This window comes from Triticum urartu, chromosome 3A (genome assembly GCF_056163025.1).
Source record: "Triticum urartu cultivar PI428250 chromosome 3A, HENAU_Tu73, whole genome shotgun sequence".
Classification (NCBI taxonomy): domain Eukaryota; kingdom Viridiplantae; phylum Streptophyta; class Magnoliopsida; order Poales; family Poaceae; genus Triticum; species Triticum urartu.
The window spans coordinates 506,900,715-506,923,499 of record NC_141875.1 but is presented as its reverse complement, the minus strand read 5'-3'; the positions used below and the strand labels follow the sequence as shown (position 1 = coordinate 506,923,499).

The window sequence follows — 22,785 nt, the reverse complement described above, 5'->3', positions numbered from 1 at the left end:
AATCTGATGATAACCCATATGGAGATCAAGCTTGGAGAATACTTGAGCACCTTTGAGTTGTTCGAACAGCTCATTGATGTTGGGAAGTGGGTATTTGTTCTTGATGGTCTTCTTGTTCAATGGACGGTAATCAACACAAAGTCGGTCCGTTCCATCCTTCTTCTTCACAAAAAGAACACCACAACCCCACGGAGAAGAACTAGGCCGGATGAGACCCATTTTCTCTTGAATATCGAGTTGCTTCTTCAGCTCCTTCAACTCTTCAGGTCCGAGCTTGTAAGGACGCTTGCACACAGGTTCTGTGCCGGGCTCAAGATCAATAACGAATTCAACTGGCCAGTGCGGAGGCATTCCTGGAAGCTCTTCTGGAAAGACGTCTTGATATTCGCAAACGACTGGAATATGCGAGATAGCATCCAGTTCACCCTTCTCATTGAGAGAAAACAGACGGATGGTATCATCACGAGCGGCAAAGACAATTACATCCTCAGACGAATGAGTCAATTGAATCTGCCTGGCTGCACAATCAAGCTAAGCCTTGTGCTTAGAAAGCCAATCCATTCCGAGAATAAAATCAATATCCGAGTTACCAAGAACCATCGGAGAAGAGAGAAACTTGTAGTCTCCCAAAGTGATAGTAACATCCGGAGCAATGGAGTTAGCATGCATGCGCTTACCAGGAGATACAACTGCTAATGGACTAGGCAAAATTTGCAAAGCCAAACCATGCTTAGATGAAAACGGTCTCGAGATGAAACAATGCGATGCACCCATGTCAAAAAGAACTTTTGCAGGAATATCGTTAACTGGAAGGTTACCCATGATGACATCTGATGAATCCTCTGCCTGAGCTACATTCATCAAGTTGACCTTGGCGGACTTGGGGTTATGCTTGACCACAACTGTACTTGCCGATCTGACAGGAGGAGGAGGAGGAAGACGCCTCTGGTTGAAACACTTGTTGGCATAGTGACCCTTCTGTTGGCACTTGTTGCACGTGACCTCTGAAAGCGGATGGTGATACGGAGCACTCGATCTTGGAGGTTGAGACGAAGTCTTGTTCTGAAAGCCAGGGTTGGGTGGGTGGGAAGAACCACTGCCACCTTTGCTCTTCTGCTGATACGGCTGACGGAACGGAGGAGGAGGAAGCCAATACTTCTGCTGCTTGGCCACTTGAGTAGAGGAAGAAGGAGTAACATCTCTGACTCGCTTCTTGGAAGCATCACACCTCAATTGAGCAGCCTCTTGCTTCAATGCCATGTTGTAGAACTCATCGTATCTCGAGGGCTCAAAGAGAACAAGAGCTAGCCGAATTTCTTCTCTGAGACCACCCCTGAACTGGTATATCATACTCTTCTCGTCAGGGACGTCCTGCTTAGCAAAGCGGGCGAGCTTCTGGAACAACTTGTTGTAGTCATAGACAGACAAAGAGCCTTGCTTCAGGTTGTGGAATTCCTCACACTTGCTTTCAACCACGCTCTGGGGAATATGATGAGCTCGGAAATCTCGATGGAATTCATCCCAGGTGATAACACGTCCACCTCTGGAATCCTTGTACTGCTGGAACCAATCTGCAGCTTAATCTTTGAGTTGGAAGGAAGCGAACTTGACAAAGTCCTCAGGCCTGACGTTACTGTACTCGAAATGCTTGCACAGATCCATAAGCCAATCGTCAGCATCGGTTGCCTCAACACAATTGCTGAAAGTCTTTGGCCCATTAGCAAGGAACTGGTTGAGTGTAGCAAAGTGATTCTGATTGTTGCCTTGGTTCCCTTGGTTGCCTTGATTGCGCTCTTGAAGAATTTGCATGATCAACTGTGTGTTTGCATTGGTTGCGGCCATCACAGCTTGCCATCCTGAAGGAGGGGGAGGTGGTGGCGGATTAGGATTCGGAGTCGTGCGTGTTGGAGGAGCCATCCTGAAGAGGTTGACATCCATTAGCACATTGATAGAAAAATATTGAAGCTGAATCCAACGGAATGAAAATTGCAACATATAGTCTTCACATCCGAACAAAATGAACGAATGCATCCTCTTGAAATGGTCACATATCCATAAATTGAGAAGCCACGTAGAATTTAGGTAGAGAAATAAATCAACAAGGTACGGATCAAGAATGAATAATCGGGAAGAAATCCCAATCTCAAACCAATATCCGTGGAAGAAGAACTAGAGCTACTAGAATTCCCACCTATGAAACTCCCGAACCTTTCCGGTTATACAATCAGGTGTTGGGGATACAGGGGAAGCATAATATCTCACCCAAACTAGCAAATCCTACATCCAGCTGTATCCATCCTTCAACACATAATCAAGAAACCTTCGGAAACCATCTACCTCAACCTTCGAAAAGCATCCGTTATACAAGTTATGGCGATACTCCCGAACTCCCGCCCCAGTACTGGGTGGCGTCGAGGTTATCTCACCAACGAACTGCATAAAAGAGATTTTCAATGTCGGCATACTAAACTCAGGTATTCCAGAACTGCAACAATAAAATTATGACGACAACACCTCAGAGCTCAACTCCTCGGGACACTTCGACAAAACCCCTGACAGGAGGCACCAAGACAATGTTCTCATCATAAAACCATCGGAACGATTCCAAGATACCCGCATGATCCTAATTTTTTTAGTGAAATTTGAGAAGAGGAGAGTCAAAACTCTACGTCAGGATGCCTTACCAGAGCGATGAGGAGACTGGGAAGTAAAAAGAATTCCTAAACTCTCCGATATATAATTCCTAATTGACTCAAAACATTTTTCTAGACACAACTCGACCGCTAAAAACGATCAAGCAATGGGGTTCCTAAGGTCCGGGAAGGCTCTGATTACCAACTTGTAACACCCTCGATGCGACTATATCTCCCACGTGTCGAGGCACGACTTAGAGGCATAATCACATTGAAGGCATATGTCGCAAGTTAGGCAATCTTCACAACATCCCATGTAATATAGATAATAAAAGGGGAGATAACATAGTTGGCTTACACTCGCCACGTCAATCAAGTACATAAATAACATTACATCATCCAAACACTCATGGCCCGACTACGACGCCAAAATAAAAGATAACCCAACAAGCGACACGGTCCCGATCACCCCCAACTGGGCACCACTACTGATCATCAGGAAAAGAAACATAGTATCGTTGAGAGTCCTCATCGAACTCCCACTTGAGCTCAAGCGCGTCTCCTGAAGCGGAATCATCAGGCCCTGCATCTGGTGTAATAGTAATCTGTGAGCCACAGGGACTCAGCAATCTCGCACCCTCGCGATCAAGACTATTTAAGCTTATAGGTAAGGCAAGGTAAATATAGGTGGAGCTGCAGCAAGCGACTAGCAAAATATGGTGGCTAACTTATTCGCAAAAGAGAGCGAGAAGAGGAGGCAAAGCGCGAGCGAGAAACTAGAGAGCAACCTGCGCAAACATTACTCCAACACCGTGTCCACTTCCCGGACTCCGCCGAGAAGAGGCCATCACGGTAACACACTCAGTTGATTCATTTTAATTAAGTTAAGGTTCAAGTTATCTACAACCGGACATTAACAAATTCCCATCTGCCCATAACCGCGGGCACGGCTTTCGAAAGTTCAAAACCCTGCAGGGGAGTCCCAACTTAGCCCATGACAAGCTCTCACGGTCAACGAAGGAATAGACCTCCTCCCAAGATGTTCCGATCAGACTCGGTATCTCGGTTCTTCAAGACACTTCGACAGGTTAAAACAAGACCAACAACACCGCCCGAATGTGCCGAAAAATCCCGATAGGAGCTGCACATATCTCGTTCTCAGGGCACACTCAGATTGTCTTAGGTATGGGTAGGCCAACCCAGAGTTGCCCCTGGTGGCCACCGACAGCTGACAGGTGGACCAACACTCAGAGGAGCACTGGCCCGGGGGGTTTAAAATAAGATGACCCTCGGGCTCCGGAAACCCAAGGGGAAAAGTGTAGCGACTTGACCCGAATGGATCACGTCTACTGTGCTACGGTGTCATCCCTGGATCAGTAATGCTGACACCACACAGTACATCGAGGTTTTATAGCAGAGTTGCAATCACACACTTATTACATCGATGGCTCAAAAAGAACTTATTACAATAAATATGGCTGAAGGCCATCTAATAACGATAACAGCGGAAGACTCGGAAGATAAATGGGTCCATCAACTCCAGCGGCATCACTGAGTATAGAACCACGACCTAAAAGCTCTTTACTCGTCGTCTGAAAAGTCTGCAACATGAGAAGTTGCAGCCCGAAAACGGGTCAGCACATGGAATATGCTGGCAAAGTAACACATAGAGAGTGATGGAATGAAACAGCTATACTATATGCATATGTGGCTGGTGGAAAGCTCTATGGTTACAGTTTTGCATAAAGCCAGTTTTTCCCTACTGCAAAGGAATAAATTTTAATTAACTATCATGGTGGTTGTGAAACATTGAGAATGGTTGACAGCATTCTCAATCCCAATTAAAAATAATTAAAACCCAATAACATTAATTAGATGTAACATGTTGAGATTCACTCGATATTCAAGTACTAGATACTCAAGATGTCCATAACCGGGGACACGGCTAATCATGATTAGTTTGTACACTCTGCAGAGGTTTGCGCACTTTTCCCCACATGACTCGATCGCCTCCGTTTGTTTTCTCGCACTACATGGTGTTTGAGAAACGGATGACCGAGACATAGTCTTTCAGAAGCACTAGCACCTTACATGTGGGGTAGACCGGTACACCTACATCCCCTACATCTGCTAGTCCACCCAGTAAGAGTTCGCACAACTTAGTCAACTATGCCAGAGCCCATAGTAGCATGTGGCTGCACACGGAAGTTTCTAGCATGAAAGATCTTATGATCCCTTTGAGCCTGGGTGGCGGTCCAAAAAAAACAGGCAAGTCCTGATAGACATCAGGTGCCTCAATCCACCCATATGTGTGTTTAAGTTGCCACCTTAGATAAACCATTAAAATTATCAACTCACATCTGTCATGGATATCACTCACCCAATCCACGTCTACTAGCATAGCATGGCATAATAAGCAACGTAGAAGTAACTCCCAAAGGTTTCATAATAATACAGGTAATAGGTACTACCTCATCTACTTCCCATCCCACAATTTAATTAGATCCTAATCATGCAATGTGTGAGGATTGATCTAATGCAATAAAACATGGGTTGTAGAAAAGGTATGATCAAAGTGTTACTTGCCTTGCTGATGATCCGCGAGTCCTAGGGTTTCGAAGTAACAGGCGGCGCAATCCGGGTAATCTATCGCAGACAAACAACAAGCATACAATAAGTACTCATCTAATGCACAAGTAAAACTCGAACGAGAGAACGAACCAGGTAGTTCAACTTAAGAACTCCGGTTGCAAAGAAAGAAAGAACCGAACAAAGAATCAAACGGCGAAAGAAAACAACTCGGTTCTAGCAAGTTGAAACTAGGTCAAAATTTTACTGTAGCAAAAGCTTGTTCAAGTTGATTAGACGGAACGGCGGTTTCGAGACGAAACTCCAGGCGCTTGAATCACCTGATTCCGATAAACGAGCAAAAAGAAAGACTAGAAAGAAGATCGGATCTGAGATCGCGATTGCGGAATAAATCCGACGAAAAGAAAAAGAAGAACGGTTAAACGAACGGATGTCGTTAACCTAGAAGAATCCGGTGATCACGTTCGTTAGGACGAACAATCCGGCGAACGGTCCAAAGGCAACTAAATCGGAGAAGAAAACGAATCCGATCTAGGGTTTCGAAGAAGAAAACCGATCGAAAAACCGATCTAGAAAACCGGAACGGTTTAGAGAAGAAAAGAATCGGAACGATTAGAAGAAAATGATCCGAGGAAAAGAATAGATGTAGCGCGGGGCAACCTTGGCGAGGTCTCCGGCGAACGGGGCTCCGGCGGCGGCGGCGTTGGGCGGCGGCGGTGTAGGCAAGACGCGGGCGGCGGCGGTGTAGGCAAGACGCGGGCGGCGGCTTAGGGTGGCGCGGAGACTAGGTGCAGCGGTGGCGTAGGGCGCGGGGTGGCGGCGCGGCGCGGTGAGGTGGTGCGGCGGCGCGGCGCGGCGCGGGTGGCAAGGTGCGGCGGCGCGACGTGTGGTGTGGTGGTGCTCTAGGCTTTGGGTTTGATGATTTAGAGGGGGGGGGGTGCTTGGGTATTTATATTGGGGAGGGGAGGGGTTTACTTGAGGTAGAGGACAAGGAATTAGACTAGGAATAGGAATAGAAAAAAGGAAAGGAAAAGATCTAGAAATAGAAAAGGAATATACGGAAGTAGGACAAAAGTCCTACTAGGATTCGGTAGAAACAAGAGGCGGCGGCGGCCTCCTGCGCCTGCGCCTGGCACGGCTAGCGATGGCCTTGGCCGTAGCCTTGGCCGGCTGGGCCTTTGGCCCAAGGCGCTGGACTTTGATTTTTTTTAACTGGTTCTCGCGCAGAAAGAAAAAAAAACAAAAAGAGATCTAAACGAACTCCGAAAAATCTAAAGTAAATTTTCCCCGACTCCTAAAAATGAGCCGAACAAAATGAACTTTTCTCCGGACCTAAAATGCAATTTTCGAAAACGCGCATTTTTCCCTATCCAAATAAAATGCAAATAAACACCGGCAAACAAAAATTGATCTATTTATTATATCTTCATTTTTTCCTAAATTTGGGAAAGTCATATTATTCCCTCTCTCATATATTTTTACATCGGAAAAATTATTGAAGACAAAATAAATAAATCAAATGATCCTCTTTTCAAAATTCGAGAAAACTCTCAAATATGAAAAATAACGAAATCTCCAACTCTCTCCGAGGGTCCTTGAGTTGCGTGAAATTTCTAGGATCAACCAAAATGCAAGTAAATATGATATGCATGATGATCTAGTGTATAACATTCCAAATTGCAAATTTGGGATGTTACAAACCTACCCCCCTTAAGGTGAATCTCGCCCTCGAGATTCGGGTTGGCTAGAAAATAGGTGAGGGTGGTCCTTGAGCAAATCTTCCTCTCTCTGCCAGGTGGCTTCATCCTCTGAGTGGTGGTTCCACTGAACTTTGCAAAACTTGGTAACCTTGCTGCGAGTAACTCTACTGGCAACATCGAAAATCTTGACTGGCTTCTCCTCATATGTTAGGTCATCCTTCAACTGAATCGCTTCGAGTGGCACGGTATCTCTTAACGGTACCTCCGCCATCTCGGCGTGACATCTCTTCAGCTGAGAAACATGGAATACATCATGAACTCATGACAGTCCTTCTGGTAATTCCAACTTATACGCGACTTCTCCCATACGTTTCACGATATTAAATGGTCCAACGAAACGCGGTGCTAACTTTACCTTAACTCCAAAGCGCTTAACTCCTCGAAGTGGGGATACTCGAGGGTAAACTCTGTCTCCGGTTTCGTAAACTGTCTCCTTGCATTTAGAATCTGCGTAGCTCTTCTGCCTGGACTGGGCTACCTTGAGCCTATCGCGAATCAACTTAACTTTCCGTTCAGACTCCTTAATCAAATCTGGTCCAAAGAATTGACGGTCTCCAACTTCGTTACTGTTGTCATGGAACGAAACTGGTATCTGATACGATACTCCTCGGGACTCCATGCAAACAAATGATCCTAGTCATGTATATCTTTGCCAACTTAGCACTGGTGTAAGTGGTCTTAACTGGAATGAAATGTGCTACCTTCGTCAAACGATCAACTACTACCCATATCGAGTCATAGCCTGCTTTCGTCTTGGGTAGTCCTGTGATAAAATCCATGCCTATCTTATCCCACTTCCATTCGGGTATCGGCAATGGTTGTAACAATCCTGCTGGCTTCTGATGCTCTGCCTTTACTCTCTGACATACGTCACAAACTGCTACATATGCTGCAATATCCTTCTTCATTCCGGTCCACCAGAATGTTTCCTTCAAATCCAAATACATCTTGGTATTCCCTGGGTGAATCGAATATGGTGAATCATGTGCCTCTTGCATAATCATCTTCCTGATCTCCGGGTCATTGGGCACATAAACACGGTCCTCAAACCATAGGGTATCGTGCTCATCCTCACGAAATCCACTTGCTTTTCCTTCGCTCATTCTCTCTTTTATAGAAGCAATCTCCTTGTCAGATTTCTGAGCTTCTCTGATCTTATCCATCAATGTTGACTGAATCTCCAATGCTGCTACATAGCCTCTCGGAACTATTTCCAAACACAGCTCACGAAGGTTTTCTGCTAACTCCTTTGGTACTTCTCCCGTCACTAGGGTATTGACATGGCTCTTACGGCTCAATGCGTCTGCTACTACATTAGCTTTTCCGGGATGGTAATGCAATCTTATGTCATAATCCTTGATGAGCTCCAACCATCTCCTTTGTCGGAGGTTCAACTCCTTCTGCGTGAAAATGTACTTCAAACTCTTGTGATCCGTGTACACCTCACAATGATTTCCAATGAGGAAATGTCTCCACGTCTTCAATGCATGCACTACGGCTGCTAACTCCAAATCATGCGTGGCATAATTCAACTCATGAGGCTTCAGTTGCCGTGAAGCATACGAAACAACTCTTCCTTCCTGCATAAGCACTGCTCCAAGTCCTCGACGTGAAGCGTCGCAATACACCTCATAATCCTTGGTCTGATCTGGCAAAATCAATACTGGTGAGGTGACCAAACGTTTCTTCAACTCCTGGAAACTAGCCTCACACTCCTCAGTCCATTTGAACTTAGTATCCTTCTTCAACAACTCCGTCATAGGCTTCGCAATCTTTGAGAAATTCTCAATGAATCTCCGGTAGTATCCTGCGAGTCCAAGAAAACTTCGGATCTCTCCAACTGTTGTTGGTGCTTCCCATTCGGTTACGGTCTCAACCTTTGTGGGGTCAACTGCTATACCTTCTCCGGATATAACGTGTCCGAGGAATCCAACTTCCTTCAACCAAAACTCACATTTGCTGAATTTGGCATATAACTGATGTTCTCTTAGTTTCTCCAAAAGCAAACGCAAATGTTCCTTATGCTCCTCTTCATTCTTTGAATAAACCAAAATGTCATCGATGAACACTACGATGAACTTATCCAAAAACTCCATAAACACTTTGTTCATCAGGTTCATAAAATAGGCAGGTGCGTTAGTCAATCCAAATGACATAACGGTATACTCATACAGTCCATATCTTGTGGTGAATGCTGTCTTAGGTATGTCCTGCTCTCGAATCTTCAACTGATGGTACCCTGATCGCAAATCGATCTTGGAAAACACTTTAGCTCCTTGCAACCGATCAAACAGATTGTTGATCATTGGCAGTGGGTACTTGTTCTTGATGGTTACTTCATTCAATCCCCGATAATCAACAACCATCCTTAATGATCCATCCTTCTTTTCCACTAGAAGTACGGGTGATCCCCAAGGCAAAGAACTTGGGCGAATGTAACCTTTATCCAATAACTCCTTAATCTGATTCTTAATTTCCACCAAATCCTTTGCTGGCATCCGGTACGGTCGCTTCGATATTGGGCCTGTACCTGGCAATAACTCAATCAAAAACTCAATGTCTCTATCCGGTGGCATGCCTGGTAATTCCTCAGGAAATACATCAGGAAAATCCTTTACCATTGGTACTTCCTCCTGCACAACTCCTGTTAGGCAATTCACTTGTGTCCTGTTTGGCACATGCCGGGATACATACTTGATCCTTCTTCCTTATGGTGTGGTAAGCAAAATTGTCTTACTAGCGCAATCGATGTTTCCTCCATACATCGACAGCCAATCCATACCAAGAATCACATCCAGTCCTTGGGATTCCAGAATAATTAAATCCGTTGGGAATACATGCCTTCCTATACTCAATGGTACTTGGAAACATCCTTGTCTGGCCATGTATTCTGCTCCTGGCGAGCTTACTAGCATAGGTGTTTTAAGAATCCTAGTGGGCAGGCTATACTTATCCACGAATCCCCTTGATATGTATGAATGCGATGCACCAGTGTCAAAAAGAACGAGTGTAGTAAATGACTTAACCAAAAACTTACCGATTACTGCATCGGGCTGATCTTCAACCTCCTCCACATTAACGTGGTTCACCTGTCCCCTATTGAAAGGGTTCGGCTTCTTCCCAGAGCTTCCATTTCCATTTCCATTCCGGCCTTCAGGACATTCATTGGCATAATGTCCGGTCTTCGAACACTTGAAACAGGTGACTTGGCTCAGGTCTCTCTTGGTTGGGGTCGATGGGGTGGTACGGTTCTGGCCGTTGCTTCCTCCATTCCCATTACCATTCTTGTGGCCATTATGGTTGTGCGAGCTACCTCCTCCATGGGTGTGCTGAAACTGAAATCCTGGTTTAGGGGTAAAACGGGGCTTCTGCTTGGCTCCAGAGTTATACTTCCCCTGTCCATACTTCCTCTTACGGTTCTCCATGTGTTGTTGCTTCCCTTCAATCATGATGGCATGATCTACCAACTCCTGGTAGTTGTTGAAACTTGCTACCATCAACTTCATGCTTAGTTCATCATTCAGTCCTTCCAGAAACTTCTCCTGCTTAGCTGCATCCGTAGCAACGTCATCTGGGGCATAACGGGCTAGCTTACTAAACTCCTCCACATACTGGCCAACAGTCCTTCCTCCTTGGCGTAAGTTGCGAAACTCACGCTTCTTTATGTCCATAGCTCCTGCTGAAACATGGGCAGTGCGGAAAGCTTGCTGAAACTGATCCCATGTGACAGTGTCAACTGGGTAAGTGGCTGTGAAATTCTCCCACCATGCTGCCACGGGTCCGTCAAGCTGGTGAGCGGCAAACTTCACTTTCTCACCATCCGTGCATCCTGCAGTGGTCAACTCCCTTCCTATCTTGCGGAGCCAATCATCTGCTACTATTGGCTCGGTGCTACTGGAAAACACCGGCGGATTCAGCCTAAGGAAACGGGTTAAGTGGTCAACAGGTGGTGGTGGTGGTGGTGGGTTGTTGTTGTTGTTCTGCTGGTTCTGGACTAACATCTGCATCAATTGATTCTGCTGTTGGATCAACTGAGTGAGCTCCGGTGGAAATCCATTGTCACGTCTCGGAGGCATCTGAGGTTTTAGAAAAGACGAGAATTGAGAATACAATGAGGTCTAAAGGGAAAACACTACCCATATGCTCATGAGGCAAATGCACACAAAATCACTTCAATCAATCAAACAAGGGCTTACAAACGGTCTATCTATCGCAAAAGTGCTCGACTATAATGTGTTTACATGGGGGGGAATACTACTACTATCTGGTGGTCATCTAGAAATTTGAACCAGTGGAAGACTCCATGATATCTGCTCCAGCTTCGTCTTCAAAGTCGGGTTCACTTGGATCTGAATCGGTGTCGTCGATGATGATGTAGTTGTCCGGACATGCGACGTACTCGTCTTCTTCCTTGGTTGCTAACTTCCTCTTGAGTTCTTCAATCTCCTGCTTCAGATCGCCATTGTGTCTTGCTAGAGCTACGATCTCGTCCATGTAGTCCTTGCGTGTAGACTTCAGTTCTCCTTCTAGCTCGATGATCCTTGCCTTTGCATTCTTCAACTCTATCATATCATTGCACATCTGGTTCTCGTGGCGTCGAATGTGCTGGTTTAACTCCTGTATGAAAGATGCAATGGATCTATCCTTCTTGGTGCTGACTAACTCCCATTGTTCATCACGGCGTCTGCAAATCTGGTAGATAGTGTCCTTGAGGTCTTCTTGATAAACTTCTCCAATGCGTCCTATGGTGATATGAGCGGCCATGCTCCTTCCCAGACTCCAGGTTGGTGCATTGAAAACACTATCTATGGGCTTCGTGATTGGCGTGAATGTCCTTCCCGGAACGTGAGCGTGAATCTTTCAGCGCTCCTCTTCAGGCAGAGTGGCGTTGAAGGTTCCCGTGAAGCTTGGTAATCCAATGTTCAGGTACTTGGTGACTTCCTTCAGGTGAAATCCAAAAGGTGTGCCTTCATCCGGTTGAGCGTACTTAATCTTCGCGTGCGTCATCCTAATAGAGTAGAAAAGATGAGAAGTTAGAAAATGAGAAGAGAAGGGTGATCTATGGCTTTAACTTAGTGGTCGTGTCCTACAGTCAGCGTGTGCTCTGATACCATCTCTGTAGCGACCTGACCCGAATGGATCACGTCTACTGTGCTACGGTGTCATCCCTGGATCAGTAATGCTGACACCACACAGTACATCGAGGTTTTATAGCAGAGTTGCAATCACACACTTATTACATCGATGGCTCAAAAATAACTTATTACAATAAATATGGCTGAAGGCCATCTAATAACGATAACAGCGGAAGACTCGGAAGATAAATGGGTCCATCAACTCCAGCGGCATCACTGAGTATAGAACCACGACCTAAAAGCTCTTTACTCGTCGTCTGAAAAGTCTGCAACATGAGAAGTTGCAGCCCGAAAACGGGTCAGCACATGGAATATGCTGGCAAAGTAACACATAGAGAGTAATGGAATGAAACAGCTATACTATATGCATATATGGCTGGTGGAAAGCTCTATGGTTACAGTTTTTGCGTAAAGCCAGTTTTTCCCTACTGCAAAGGAATAAATTTTAATTAACTATCATGGTGGTTGTGAAACATTGAGAATGGTTGACAGCATTCTCAATCCCAATTAAAAATAATTAAAACCCAATAACATTAATTAGAGGTAACATGTTGAGATTCACTCGATATTCAAGTACTAGATACTCAAGATGTCCATAACCGGGGACACGGCTAATCATGATTAGTTTGTACACTCTGCAGAGGTTTGCGCACTTTTCCCCACATGACTCGATCGCCTCCGTTTGTTTTCTCGCACTACATGGTGTTTGAGAAACGGATGACCGAGACATAGTCTTTCAGAAGCACTAGCACCTTACATGTGGGGTAGACCGGTACACCTACATCCCCTACATCTGCTAGTCCACCCCGTAAGAGTTCGCACAACTTAGTCAACTATGCCAGAGCCCATAGTAGCATGTGGCTGCACACGGAAGTTTCTAGCATGAAAGATCTTATGATCCCTTTGAGCCTGGGTGGCGGTCCAAAAAAAAACAGGCAAGTCCTGATAGACATCAGGTGCCTCAATCCACCCAGATGTGTGTTTAAGTTGCCACCTTAGATAAACCATTAAAATTATCAACTCACATCTGTCATGGATATCACTCACCCAATCCACGTCTACTAGCATAGCATGGCATAATAAGCAACGTAGAAGTAACTCCCAAAGGTTTCATAATAATACAGGTAATAGGTACTACCTCATCTACTTCCCATCCCACAATTTAATTAGATCCTAATCATGCAATGTGTGAGGATTGATCTAATGCAATAAAACATGGGTTGTAGAAAAGGTATGATCAAAGTGTTACTTGCCTTGCTGATGATCCGCGAGTCCTAGGGTTTCGAAGTAACAGGCGGCGCAATCCGGGTAATCTATCGCAGACAAACAACAAGCATACAATAAGTACTCATCTAATGCACAAGTAAAACTCGAACGAGAGAACGAACCAGGTAGTTCAACTTAAGAACTCCGATTGCAAAGAAAGAAAGAACCGAACAAAGAATCAAATGGCGAAAGAAAACAACTCGGTTCTAGCAAGTTGAAACTAGGTCAAAATTTTACTGTAGCAAAAGCTTGTTCAAGTTGATTAGACGGAACGGCGGTTTCGAGACGAAACTCCAGGCGCTTGAATCACCTGATTCCGATAAACGAGCGAAAAGAAAGACTAGAAAGAAGATCGGATCTGAGATCGCGATTGCGGAATAAATCCGATGAAAAGAAAAAGAAGAACGGTTAAACGAACGGATGTCGTTAACCTAGAAGAATCCGGTGATCCCGTTCGTTAGGACGAACGTCCGGCGAACGGTCCAAAGGCAACTAAATCGGAGAAGAAAACGAATCCGATCTAGGGTTTCGGAGAAGAAAACCGATCGAAAAACCGATCTAGAAAACCGGAACGGTTTAGAGAAGAAAAGAATCGGAACGATTAGAAGAAAACGATTCGAGGAAAAGAATAGATGTAGCGCGGGGCAACCTTGGCGAGGTCTCCGGCGAACGGGGCTCCGGCGGCGGCGGCATTGGGCGACGGCGGTGTAGGCAAGACGCGGGCGGCGGCTTAGGGTGGCGCGGCGACTAGGTGCGGCGGTGGCGTAGGGCGCGGGGTGGCGGCGCGACGCGGCGCGGGTGGCAAGGTGCGGGGGCGCGGCGTGTGGTGTGGTGGTGCTCTAGGCTTTGGGTTTGATGATTTAGGGGGGGGGGTGCTTGGGTATTTATATTGGGGAGGGGAGGGGTTTACTTGAGGTAGAGGACAAGGAATTAGACTAGGAATAGGAATAGAAAAAAGGAAAGGAAAAGATCTAGAAATAAAAAAGGAATATACAGAAGTAGGACAAAAGTCCTACTAGGATTCGGTAGAAACAAGAGGCGGCGGCGGCCTCCTGCGCCTGCGCCTGGCGCGGCTAGCGATGGCCTTGGCCGGCTGGGCCTTTGGCCCAAGGCGCTCGACTTTGATTTTTTTTAACTGGTTCTCGCGCAGAAAGAAAAAAAACAAAAAGAGATCTAAACGAACTCCGAAAAATCTAAAGTAAATTTTCCCCGACTCCTAAAAATGAGCCGAACAAAATGAACTTTTCTCCGGACCTAAAATGCAATTTTCGAAAACGCGCATTTTTCCCTATCCAAATAAAATGCAAATAAACACCGGCAAACAAAAATTGATCTATTTATTACATCTTCATTTTTTCCTAAATTTGGGAAAGTCATATTATTCCCTCTCTCATATATTTTGACATCGGAAAAATTATTGAAGACAAAATAAATAAATCAAATGATCCTCTTTTCAAAATTCGAGAAAACTCTCAAATATGAAAAATAACGAAATCTCCAACTCTCTCCGAGGGTCCTTGAGTTGCGTGAAATTTCTAGGACCAACCAAAATGCAAGTAAATATGATATGCATGATGATCTAGTGTATAACATTCCAAATTGCAAATTTGGGATGTTACAAAAAGAGGCTAGGTGGAAAATGGTAAAACCAAGGTTGGGCATTGCTGGAAAAGCTTTAATCAAGGCGAACTATCAAGGGGTTCCCATTATAACCCAACCGCGTAAGGAACACAAAATCCGGGAACATAACACCGATATGACGGAAACTAGGGCGGCAAAAGTGGAACAAAACACTAGGTGAGAGGCCGAGCTTTCCACCCTTTACCAAGTATATAGATGCGTTAAGATAACATGGCAATATAATGATATCCCAACAAGTAAATAAATGTTCCAACAAGGAACGGCCTCCAATCTTCACCTGCAACTAGCAACGCTATAAGAGGGGCTGAGCAAAGCGGTAACATAGCCAATCAACGGTTTGCTAGGACATGGTGGGTTAGAGGTTTTACATGGCAATTTGGGAGGCTTGAAAGCAAGTGGTAGGCATCGTAGCATTGGCATAGCAAAAGAGCGAGCAAACTAGCATAGCAAAGATAGTAGTGATTTTGAGGGTATGATCATCTTGCCTGCAAAGTTGTCAGAGTTGACTGGATCCTCGAAAGCAAACTCAACGGGCTCCTCGTTAGCGAACTCGTCTCCCGACTCTACCCAAACAAGACAAACAAGCAACAAGGACACAATCAACCATGTGCAAGATCTCAAACAATATGATGCAAGGATGATATGCTATGCGGGATGCGATGCGGGATGCATATGCAAGATGTGACGGGGAATGCATGAACCTGGCCTCAACTTGGAAATCCAAGCGTGCCACTGGAAAGATGAGATGAAATTGCTTGAAAACGGTATAAAGAACACCGGAATCGGAGTTACGGTTTGGAAATGGCAAGCGATTCAAATATGACATCGATTTGTGATTTACAGCAAGTAGCCATCTAAATACAATGAGATGAACATGCTACAGCATCCAAACATGACAAAAAAATACATGGCAGGGATGCATACAAGATGCTTAACAAAAGTCTAGCACTGAGCTACGGTCAATTCATTCATTAACAGGTTCAAACAAGCATGGCAAAAATGCATATGGTAAACAGATTTCAGACTTAGTGAAATCAACACTTGTCTGGAATTTCAGATCAGGTAGCTCTCTTCGGAGCAACAAAACTATATGCTACACGAACTGAACATGGCAAAGTAAAGCATGGCATGGAGCTACTCAAAGAGCTTAACAAATGTCCCTTAGTGACCTTGAGCCAAAAGGGATCAGAAAATACAATTGCAAGCATGTGAACATGGCAAAAACATAATCAGTTCTCAGACTTGGTGAAAACTGGAGCATGCTGAAAACAGATATCAAGTAGGCATGTTTACGAGCTCGATGCACTCAATACGGAGCAAGTCATGATAAGCTAAGCATACATCCATCAAGATCACACAAAATGAAAGCTAGACATGGCAAGAACAATAGCATAGCAAGCACGGATCTACTACAATATCATCGGCAAAATTGCAAACAAGTTGACAATCTGCCCAGGTTCATAAAGTAGTAAAAGTAGAGCTCGATTGACTCAAGATAGGGTGCTCCATAATTGCAAACAAAGATATGGATGGATAGAGCACTACAAGACTAACAAAACATCCTTACTGATCATCCTCAAAAGAGGCACGCATCACTAGGAAACGACATGAACATATGGCCATATGAAATAAACAGGTCAAGGACTTAGTGGAAATGCTAAGTCCCTGAAATCAGAATTACCAAGTGCCTCACTTTGCAAGCTTGTGCTAGTCACCACACACATCACAAAAATACATGGGTTGCACCTCTGGAAAGATGGAAAAACCCTTAACAAAACATATGTAGGACTCATGGGCATAGCATGCACACATTAATCATGGCAAAAATGACAAATATCTAAATGGAGTAGCAGATCTGACAATTATCTCAAGTATCCCTCTTCTAACAGAATTTTGGGTATCAAGATGAACTCAAATGAAAATGATTCAATGGAACGAAATGATGTACTCTCTGAGATGAACATTTTGATATGCTATATGCCAAAAACGGAGTTACGGATGCAAAGTTACGGCAAGATGAACATAGGCACTTGAAACTGGAAAAATCGGGGACTTAGTAGAATTTCGACCTCCGGATCTAGGGTTTGACCCGGGCACGCAAAACGAGGTTGACCGGAGCACTGTTCATCGGAGGGCGCCGGCCGGAGATGGGGAAGCCGGAGCTCGCCGGACGGCGAGGTGGCCGCGGTGGAGCTCGGCTCCGGCGAGGGGAGGCGAGGCCGAGGCAGTGCGGGGGCGCGGCCGGGCGGCGGAGGCGGCGATGGCGCGTCGGACGGCGGCAGCCGGCGATGGCTCGTCGGGCGGCGGCGGGCGGCGACGCGGCCAGGCTCGGAGAAGACGGCGGCGGGGCGACGCGTGGGGCGGCGCGGCGAGCCGATGGAGGCGGGGGAGATCGTGGGCCTCGGGGGCCCGACCTGGGCCTCCCGGGCCGGCGACGCGCGACGAAGTGGGGCGGCGGCGCAGATCCAATGGAGGCGTGACACGTGGCGGCGGCGGCGGATCCGGACACGTCCGGCCGTCCGGATTTTGTCTGGCGGCTGGAGGAGGAGGGGGACTAGGGTTTCGTCCGTGATTCGAATGGGGGAAGATATATATATATATATATATATATATATGCATAGAGGGAGCTAGGAGAGTCCAAATGAGGTGCGGTTTTCGGCCACGCGATCGTGATCGAACGCTCTAGATGATGGAGAAGGCTGAGGTGGGTTTTGGGCCAAATTGGAGGGGTGTTGGGCTGCAACACACACGAGGCCTTTTCGGTCCCTCGGTTAACCGTTGGAGTATCAAACGAAGTCCAAATGGTACGAAACTTGACAGGCGGTCTACCGGTAGTAAACCAAGGCCTCTTGGCAAGTCTCAGTCCAATCCGGAAATGTTTAATCCCCACACACGAAAGAAAGCTAGAAATGACCACCGAAGCGCCGGAATGCAAAACGGACAACGGGGAAAATGCTCGAATGCATGAGACGAACACGTATGCAAATGCAATGCACATGATGACATGATATGAGATGCATGACAACGATAACAACACACGGAGACAAAGACCCGAACCCAAGAAAATAAAATAACTTAACGCCGGAAACGGCAAGAGTTGGAGTACAAATTGGGAAAGTTACATCCGGGGTGTTACAATGCAGAACCACGACGGGCGTGCGGAAAGGGGTATAGATGTGTGTGTGTGCATGCGGACCAACTGCGGGGTGTGCGCGCGCGAGATCTCTCGAGGACGAGCTCGTGCTCGTCTCGGGTATGGCGGCGGCAAGGCCGGGCGAGGCTGCTACTCCTCGCGTTCGAGCGCACGCGTGAAGGATGGGGCGTGAGGCGACTGCATCTAGGCAGGAACCGGAGCACGGGGACGCACGGGCGCGCTGCAGCAAAAACACAACAAAACTACAGACTTCGCCGGAGCATCGGGAGCACAGAAAAGACATGGATCTATCGAGTCTCACAGGGCCCTATATGCCATGGAAAGAAAGGGAGAGGTAGGTGCGTTACCCAGCTCACCCTAGGACACGACGGGGTAGACGGGAACGAGCCGTAGACGACGCGATGGAGCTCTGAACTTGGTGGGGCTGCTGTCCGCTAAGCAGAGGAAGAAAACGTCCGAGGGAGTCGATCTGGAAGCCTTGTGATCACGTGCGGCGTGGAAGCAGACGTAGGGGAACTTGGCGTTCCTCTCCACGGTGGCAGAGGGGGTCGGAGGCGCGGCGTAGATGGCTACTCCGAGCTCGAGCTCAAGCTCGGCCGGAGCATGGTGGGCAGGGCGACGTCATGGCATGGCTAGCCTTACCTGGCGGTGGCAAGGGAAGACGAGGGCCTGGATGGGCAGAGGAGAGACCGGGGTAGGGTTTGGACAAGCTTTAAAGGGGCTAGGGGCGTCGGACGGCCGTCAAATCAACCGGGGCGTCGACGTGGACATGCTGGATGCGTGCCGTACAGGAGGTTGACGACGTCCCTGTACGTGTGGGCTAACTGGGCCGGAAGACGTAAGTGGGCTGGCTAGCTAGAGGGAAAAAGGCCCAGGTGGCTGCACTAGGGGGGGGGGCTCTCCCCTTTTTCTTAACTCTGTAAATTAAAATTCACAGCTGTAGAAAAGGAAAAGTCAAGGGAGGTTTGAGAGGTATATGGCAGAAACAAAAATATCCCCGAGCTCCTGGAAATATGCTCTATTTAATAAAATTGGTTTGGACTATTTTAGAGGTAGAAAAATGAAGCAAGTTTGTATAAAATTCAAACTTGATGCATTTTTGAACCCAACCAAAACAATTCTAAAAGAGGTGAAAATTGACAGAGGGGTTCTGGACATGTAGCAAGATTTATAGGGAGAAGATGAACATTTGTGGAGGAGGGCAAGATGGCACTTGCAAAAAGAAAGAGAAAAGAAGGAGAGGTGGTGATGCATGGAGGTGGTGATGCATGGAACACACATAGAACATGCAACAACATATCATGCATGAATGTCATGGAAAAGCAAGTTGGCATAAGCCCAACACAAACATAGATATGCACATGATGCAAACATATGATGAGGGCATAGTGCAACAATGGATGGCAAAAGATATATGACAAAGCAAAGACAAGAAAAGCAAAGACAAACAAAACAAACCCAAAAAGAAACCCACAAAGAGGAAAACCACTTAGAATAGATGAAGAAGAAGATGGATATATTGCCAAAATGGAGAGTTTTACATCTAGGGTGTTACAATAGGGGAGTATATAGTTGGAAAGGACGGGGAGAGGGGGTGTTTGCGGAGCTAGGGGTGTTTGATGGTGTAGTAGTGCGTTGTGAGAAAGGAAAAATGTGCTCAGCAAAAATGACATGACGAGAGACATGAACGTGTCCGGTGTGAAGGTCGAGACAGTGATAGCCTTTGTGCTCGTCAGAGAAGCCAAGAAAGGCACATGGGATAGAGCGTGGTGACAATTTATTTGCAGAAGTGGCGTAGGCATTGGGAAAACAGAGACAGCCGAAAACACCAACCACGGAGTAGTCGGGATGGGAAAGAAATAGGGAATAATAGGGAGTAGTTTTGGGTTTGGTTTTAGAAGGGTGAATATTTAGAAGGAAGGTGGCCATGTGTAGGGCTTCAGCCCAAAACTTGGGAGGCATAGATGATTGAATGAGGAGAGTGCGAACGATATCATTGAGGGTGCGAAGAGAACGTTTGGCTTTTCCATTTTGAGGGGATGTGTAGGGACATGAGAACCTTAGCAAGATGCCATGTTGTAAGAAGAAAGTACGATTTTTAATGTTATCAAACTCGTGACCATTGTCACATTGGATAAAGCGAATTGGGAGGAAGAAGTGAACAGACACATAGCATTGAAAATTAAGAAAGAGAGAATGGACCTCAAATTTGTTGCGTAGAGGAAAAGTCCAGACAAAGTGGGTGAAATCATCTAGGATAACAAGGTAGTATTTAAAACCCGAAACACTTACAATGGGAGAGGTTCATAAATCACAATGTAGTAATTCAAAGGGATAAGTGCTACAAGAGCTAGAGGAACTAAAGGGAAGACGCACATGTTTGCCCAATTGACATGACTCGCAAAACACAGAATTATGAGAGTCCCTATTACATGGTATGGTAAATTCACTAAGCATAGAAGCTAAGATGGCAGGGTTGGGATGGCCCAAGCGATAATGCCAGAGATCGACGGAGGCCAGCATGGATGTTGGAGGGGTGTCGGCAGGAACTCCATTAAGAGAATAAAGATCACCGGAGCTATTAAAGCGAGCGATCTCGGCCTTGGTCAGGTAATCCTTTATAGATAAACCAAAAGGGTCAAATTCAGCCAAGACTAGATTGTCGCAAGTAAATTGGCGAACAGAAATAAGATTTTTAATGAGGGCAGGTGCAACTAGAACATCGCAAAGTAAAAGAGGTTTAGTGGAAGAGGGAAGTTGAGCCTAGCCAACACAATATATAGGAATAGATGATCCATCTCCAAGGGCAATGGAAGGGAAAGGAGATTTAGTGCAAGATGATAACCAATTACTAGATGCAGACATATGACTAGAGGCCCCTGAATCAAAGATCCAATCCATACCTGAGTTTCCTTGTGCAACAAAGTTATTCATGGCCTGGAGAAAAGCAGCTTGATCCCAGCTCGGCGTCGCAGGTGAGGGTGGCGTCTGGAGCAGTGCTGGCGGATATGATGGTGAAGGCAGTAGGGCCGACTGGGCAGTGTAGTAGGCGCCGCCGTTAGCGGAGTAGTGACCATAAGGAGCATACGTCGGGACGACGTGAGAGGCATTGGCCGGTTGTGGTGAGGGTGGCGTCAGGAGAAGGTCCGGCTGAGGTGTGTAGTAGGCGCCGCTGTCGGTGGTGCAATGACCATAAGGAGCATACGTCGGGGCAGCGTGATAGGCATTGGCCGGCTGTCGGGGGTTGAGAACCCCGGTTGCACCAGTAGATGACCGAAGGCTGGGTTGCGAGGCACCTGAGTATGCCGGCGGAGCACCTAGGGCGGACGGAGCGGACCAGGGCATGGGCCATGCCTGAACGAGCCCCGTCCAAGGATCATGAGGAGGCCGCCATGCAACCGCAGATGGAGCACTGGTGGGTGGTGCATGACTCGGTGCTGGTGATGTCGTAGGCGGAACCGAACGAGTCGACAGCGGCCTGTAGATAGGGTTTTTGCCGCGGTAGTTCAGACTAGGGCGCCAGCCTGGGGGCAGTTGAGCAGATGACGATGCAGATGGCCTGATGGCAGGAGCCGGCATGGAAGGCGACGCTGGTGTAGATGACAGAGGAGGACAAGCCGCAGCATGAAAGACCTTGGGGCGAGAGTCCTTGCGAGCTTGTGTTTTCGCTGCGAGTTGTAGCAGGGAACGAACTTCAGCGAAGGTAGGAGGATGCCGTGTCATCGGTATGAACGAGGCTTGCTTGTCAAAGTCCTCGCTGAGGCCGACAACGATGATGTTGATTAGCTGTGATTCGCTGACTGTATCACTGAGTTCGCGGAGTTCATCACCAATGGTCTTAACGTGCTGGCAGAACAGGTTCACCGGGGCATCTCCCTGCACCATATTGCGAAGCTCGGTGTGGAGAGCGTTTTTCCGAGCATCGGTGTTGCTTTGGAAGAGCTGACGGAGGGAGTGCCAGATGTTGGCAACGGTGGCGCCGTCGTGATCGAGCGTGTTGAAGATTTCGGTGGTGATGCGGGTGTAGAACCATTGGACGATCGCGAGATCGTATTTTAACCATTGCGGATCATCGGGGCGGGGAAGACAGTTGGCGGCGACATGCGAGCGCAAGTTGCAGCGACCGAGGTGGAGATCGAAGAGACGTCTCCAATGGTAGTAGTTGTGGGCGGCGAGATCAAGAACTATGGGGATGTAGGGGCTGACATCGGAGATTGTGTCGGCAAGAGATATTGGTGCGGCGAGGATGGGTGTAGGGTAGTTTTGTGGAGCTATGGTGAGGGCCGAGAGAGAAGCACCCGCGGCATTGGCAGCCTTGGCGATGAGCGTGGCCCGACGCTCGAAGTAGCCGGGCGGCGGCGTAGGCGGAGCCATACCCTAGACTCTGGGACTGATATCTGATACCATGAAAGCTGAATAAAACTGTTGCTTATTGATTGATTTGGTGTGGCATACACGAGTATATAAGAGGGTACAAACTGACTTGGGGTAGGGGTACAAAACTGACTTGGACTAGAAGTTGTATACCACATAAGGACTACTCTAGCAGTCTACATAGCTATCAGCCTATATATATCATCCTTTTCTCCTTCATCAAGCACACATGA

General features: G+C 46.8%; 1 protein-coding gene across 1 annotated transcript; it reads right to left on the bottom strand.

Moving 5' to 3' along the window:
- Nucleotides 1-20,941: 20,941 nt before the first annotated feature.
- LOC147980292 (uncharacterized) lies at nucleotides 20,942-22,552 on the bottom strand. Its single transcript, XM_087515547.1, has one exon. The coding sequence runs from the start codon at nucleotides 22,550-22,552 to the stop codon at nucleotides 20,942-20,944; it is 1,611 nt and encodes a 536-aa protein (XP_087371673.1).
- Nucleotides 22,553-22,785: the final 233 nt, after the last annotated feature.

What these genes read in the sequence shown, in the direction of transcription:
- LOC147980292 (XM_087515547.1), bottom strand. Translation starts at nt 22,552, where the DNA reads ATGGCTCCGCCTACGCCGCCGCCCGGCTACTTCGAGCGTCGGGCCACG.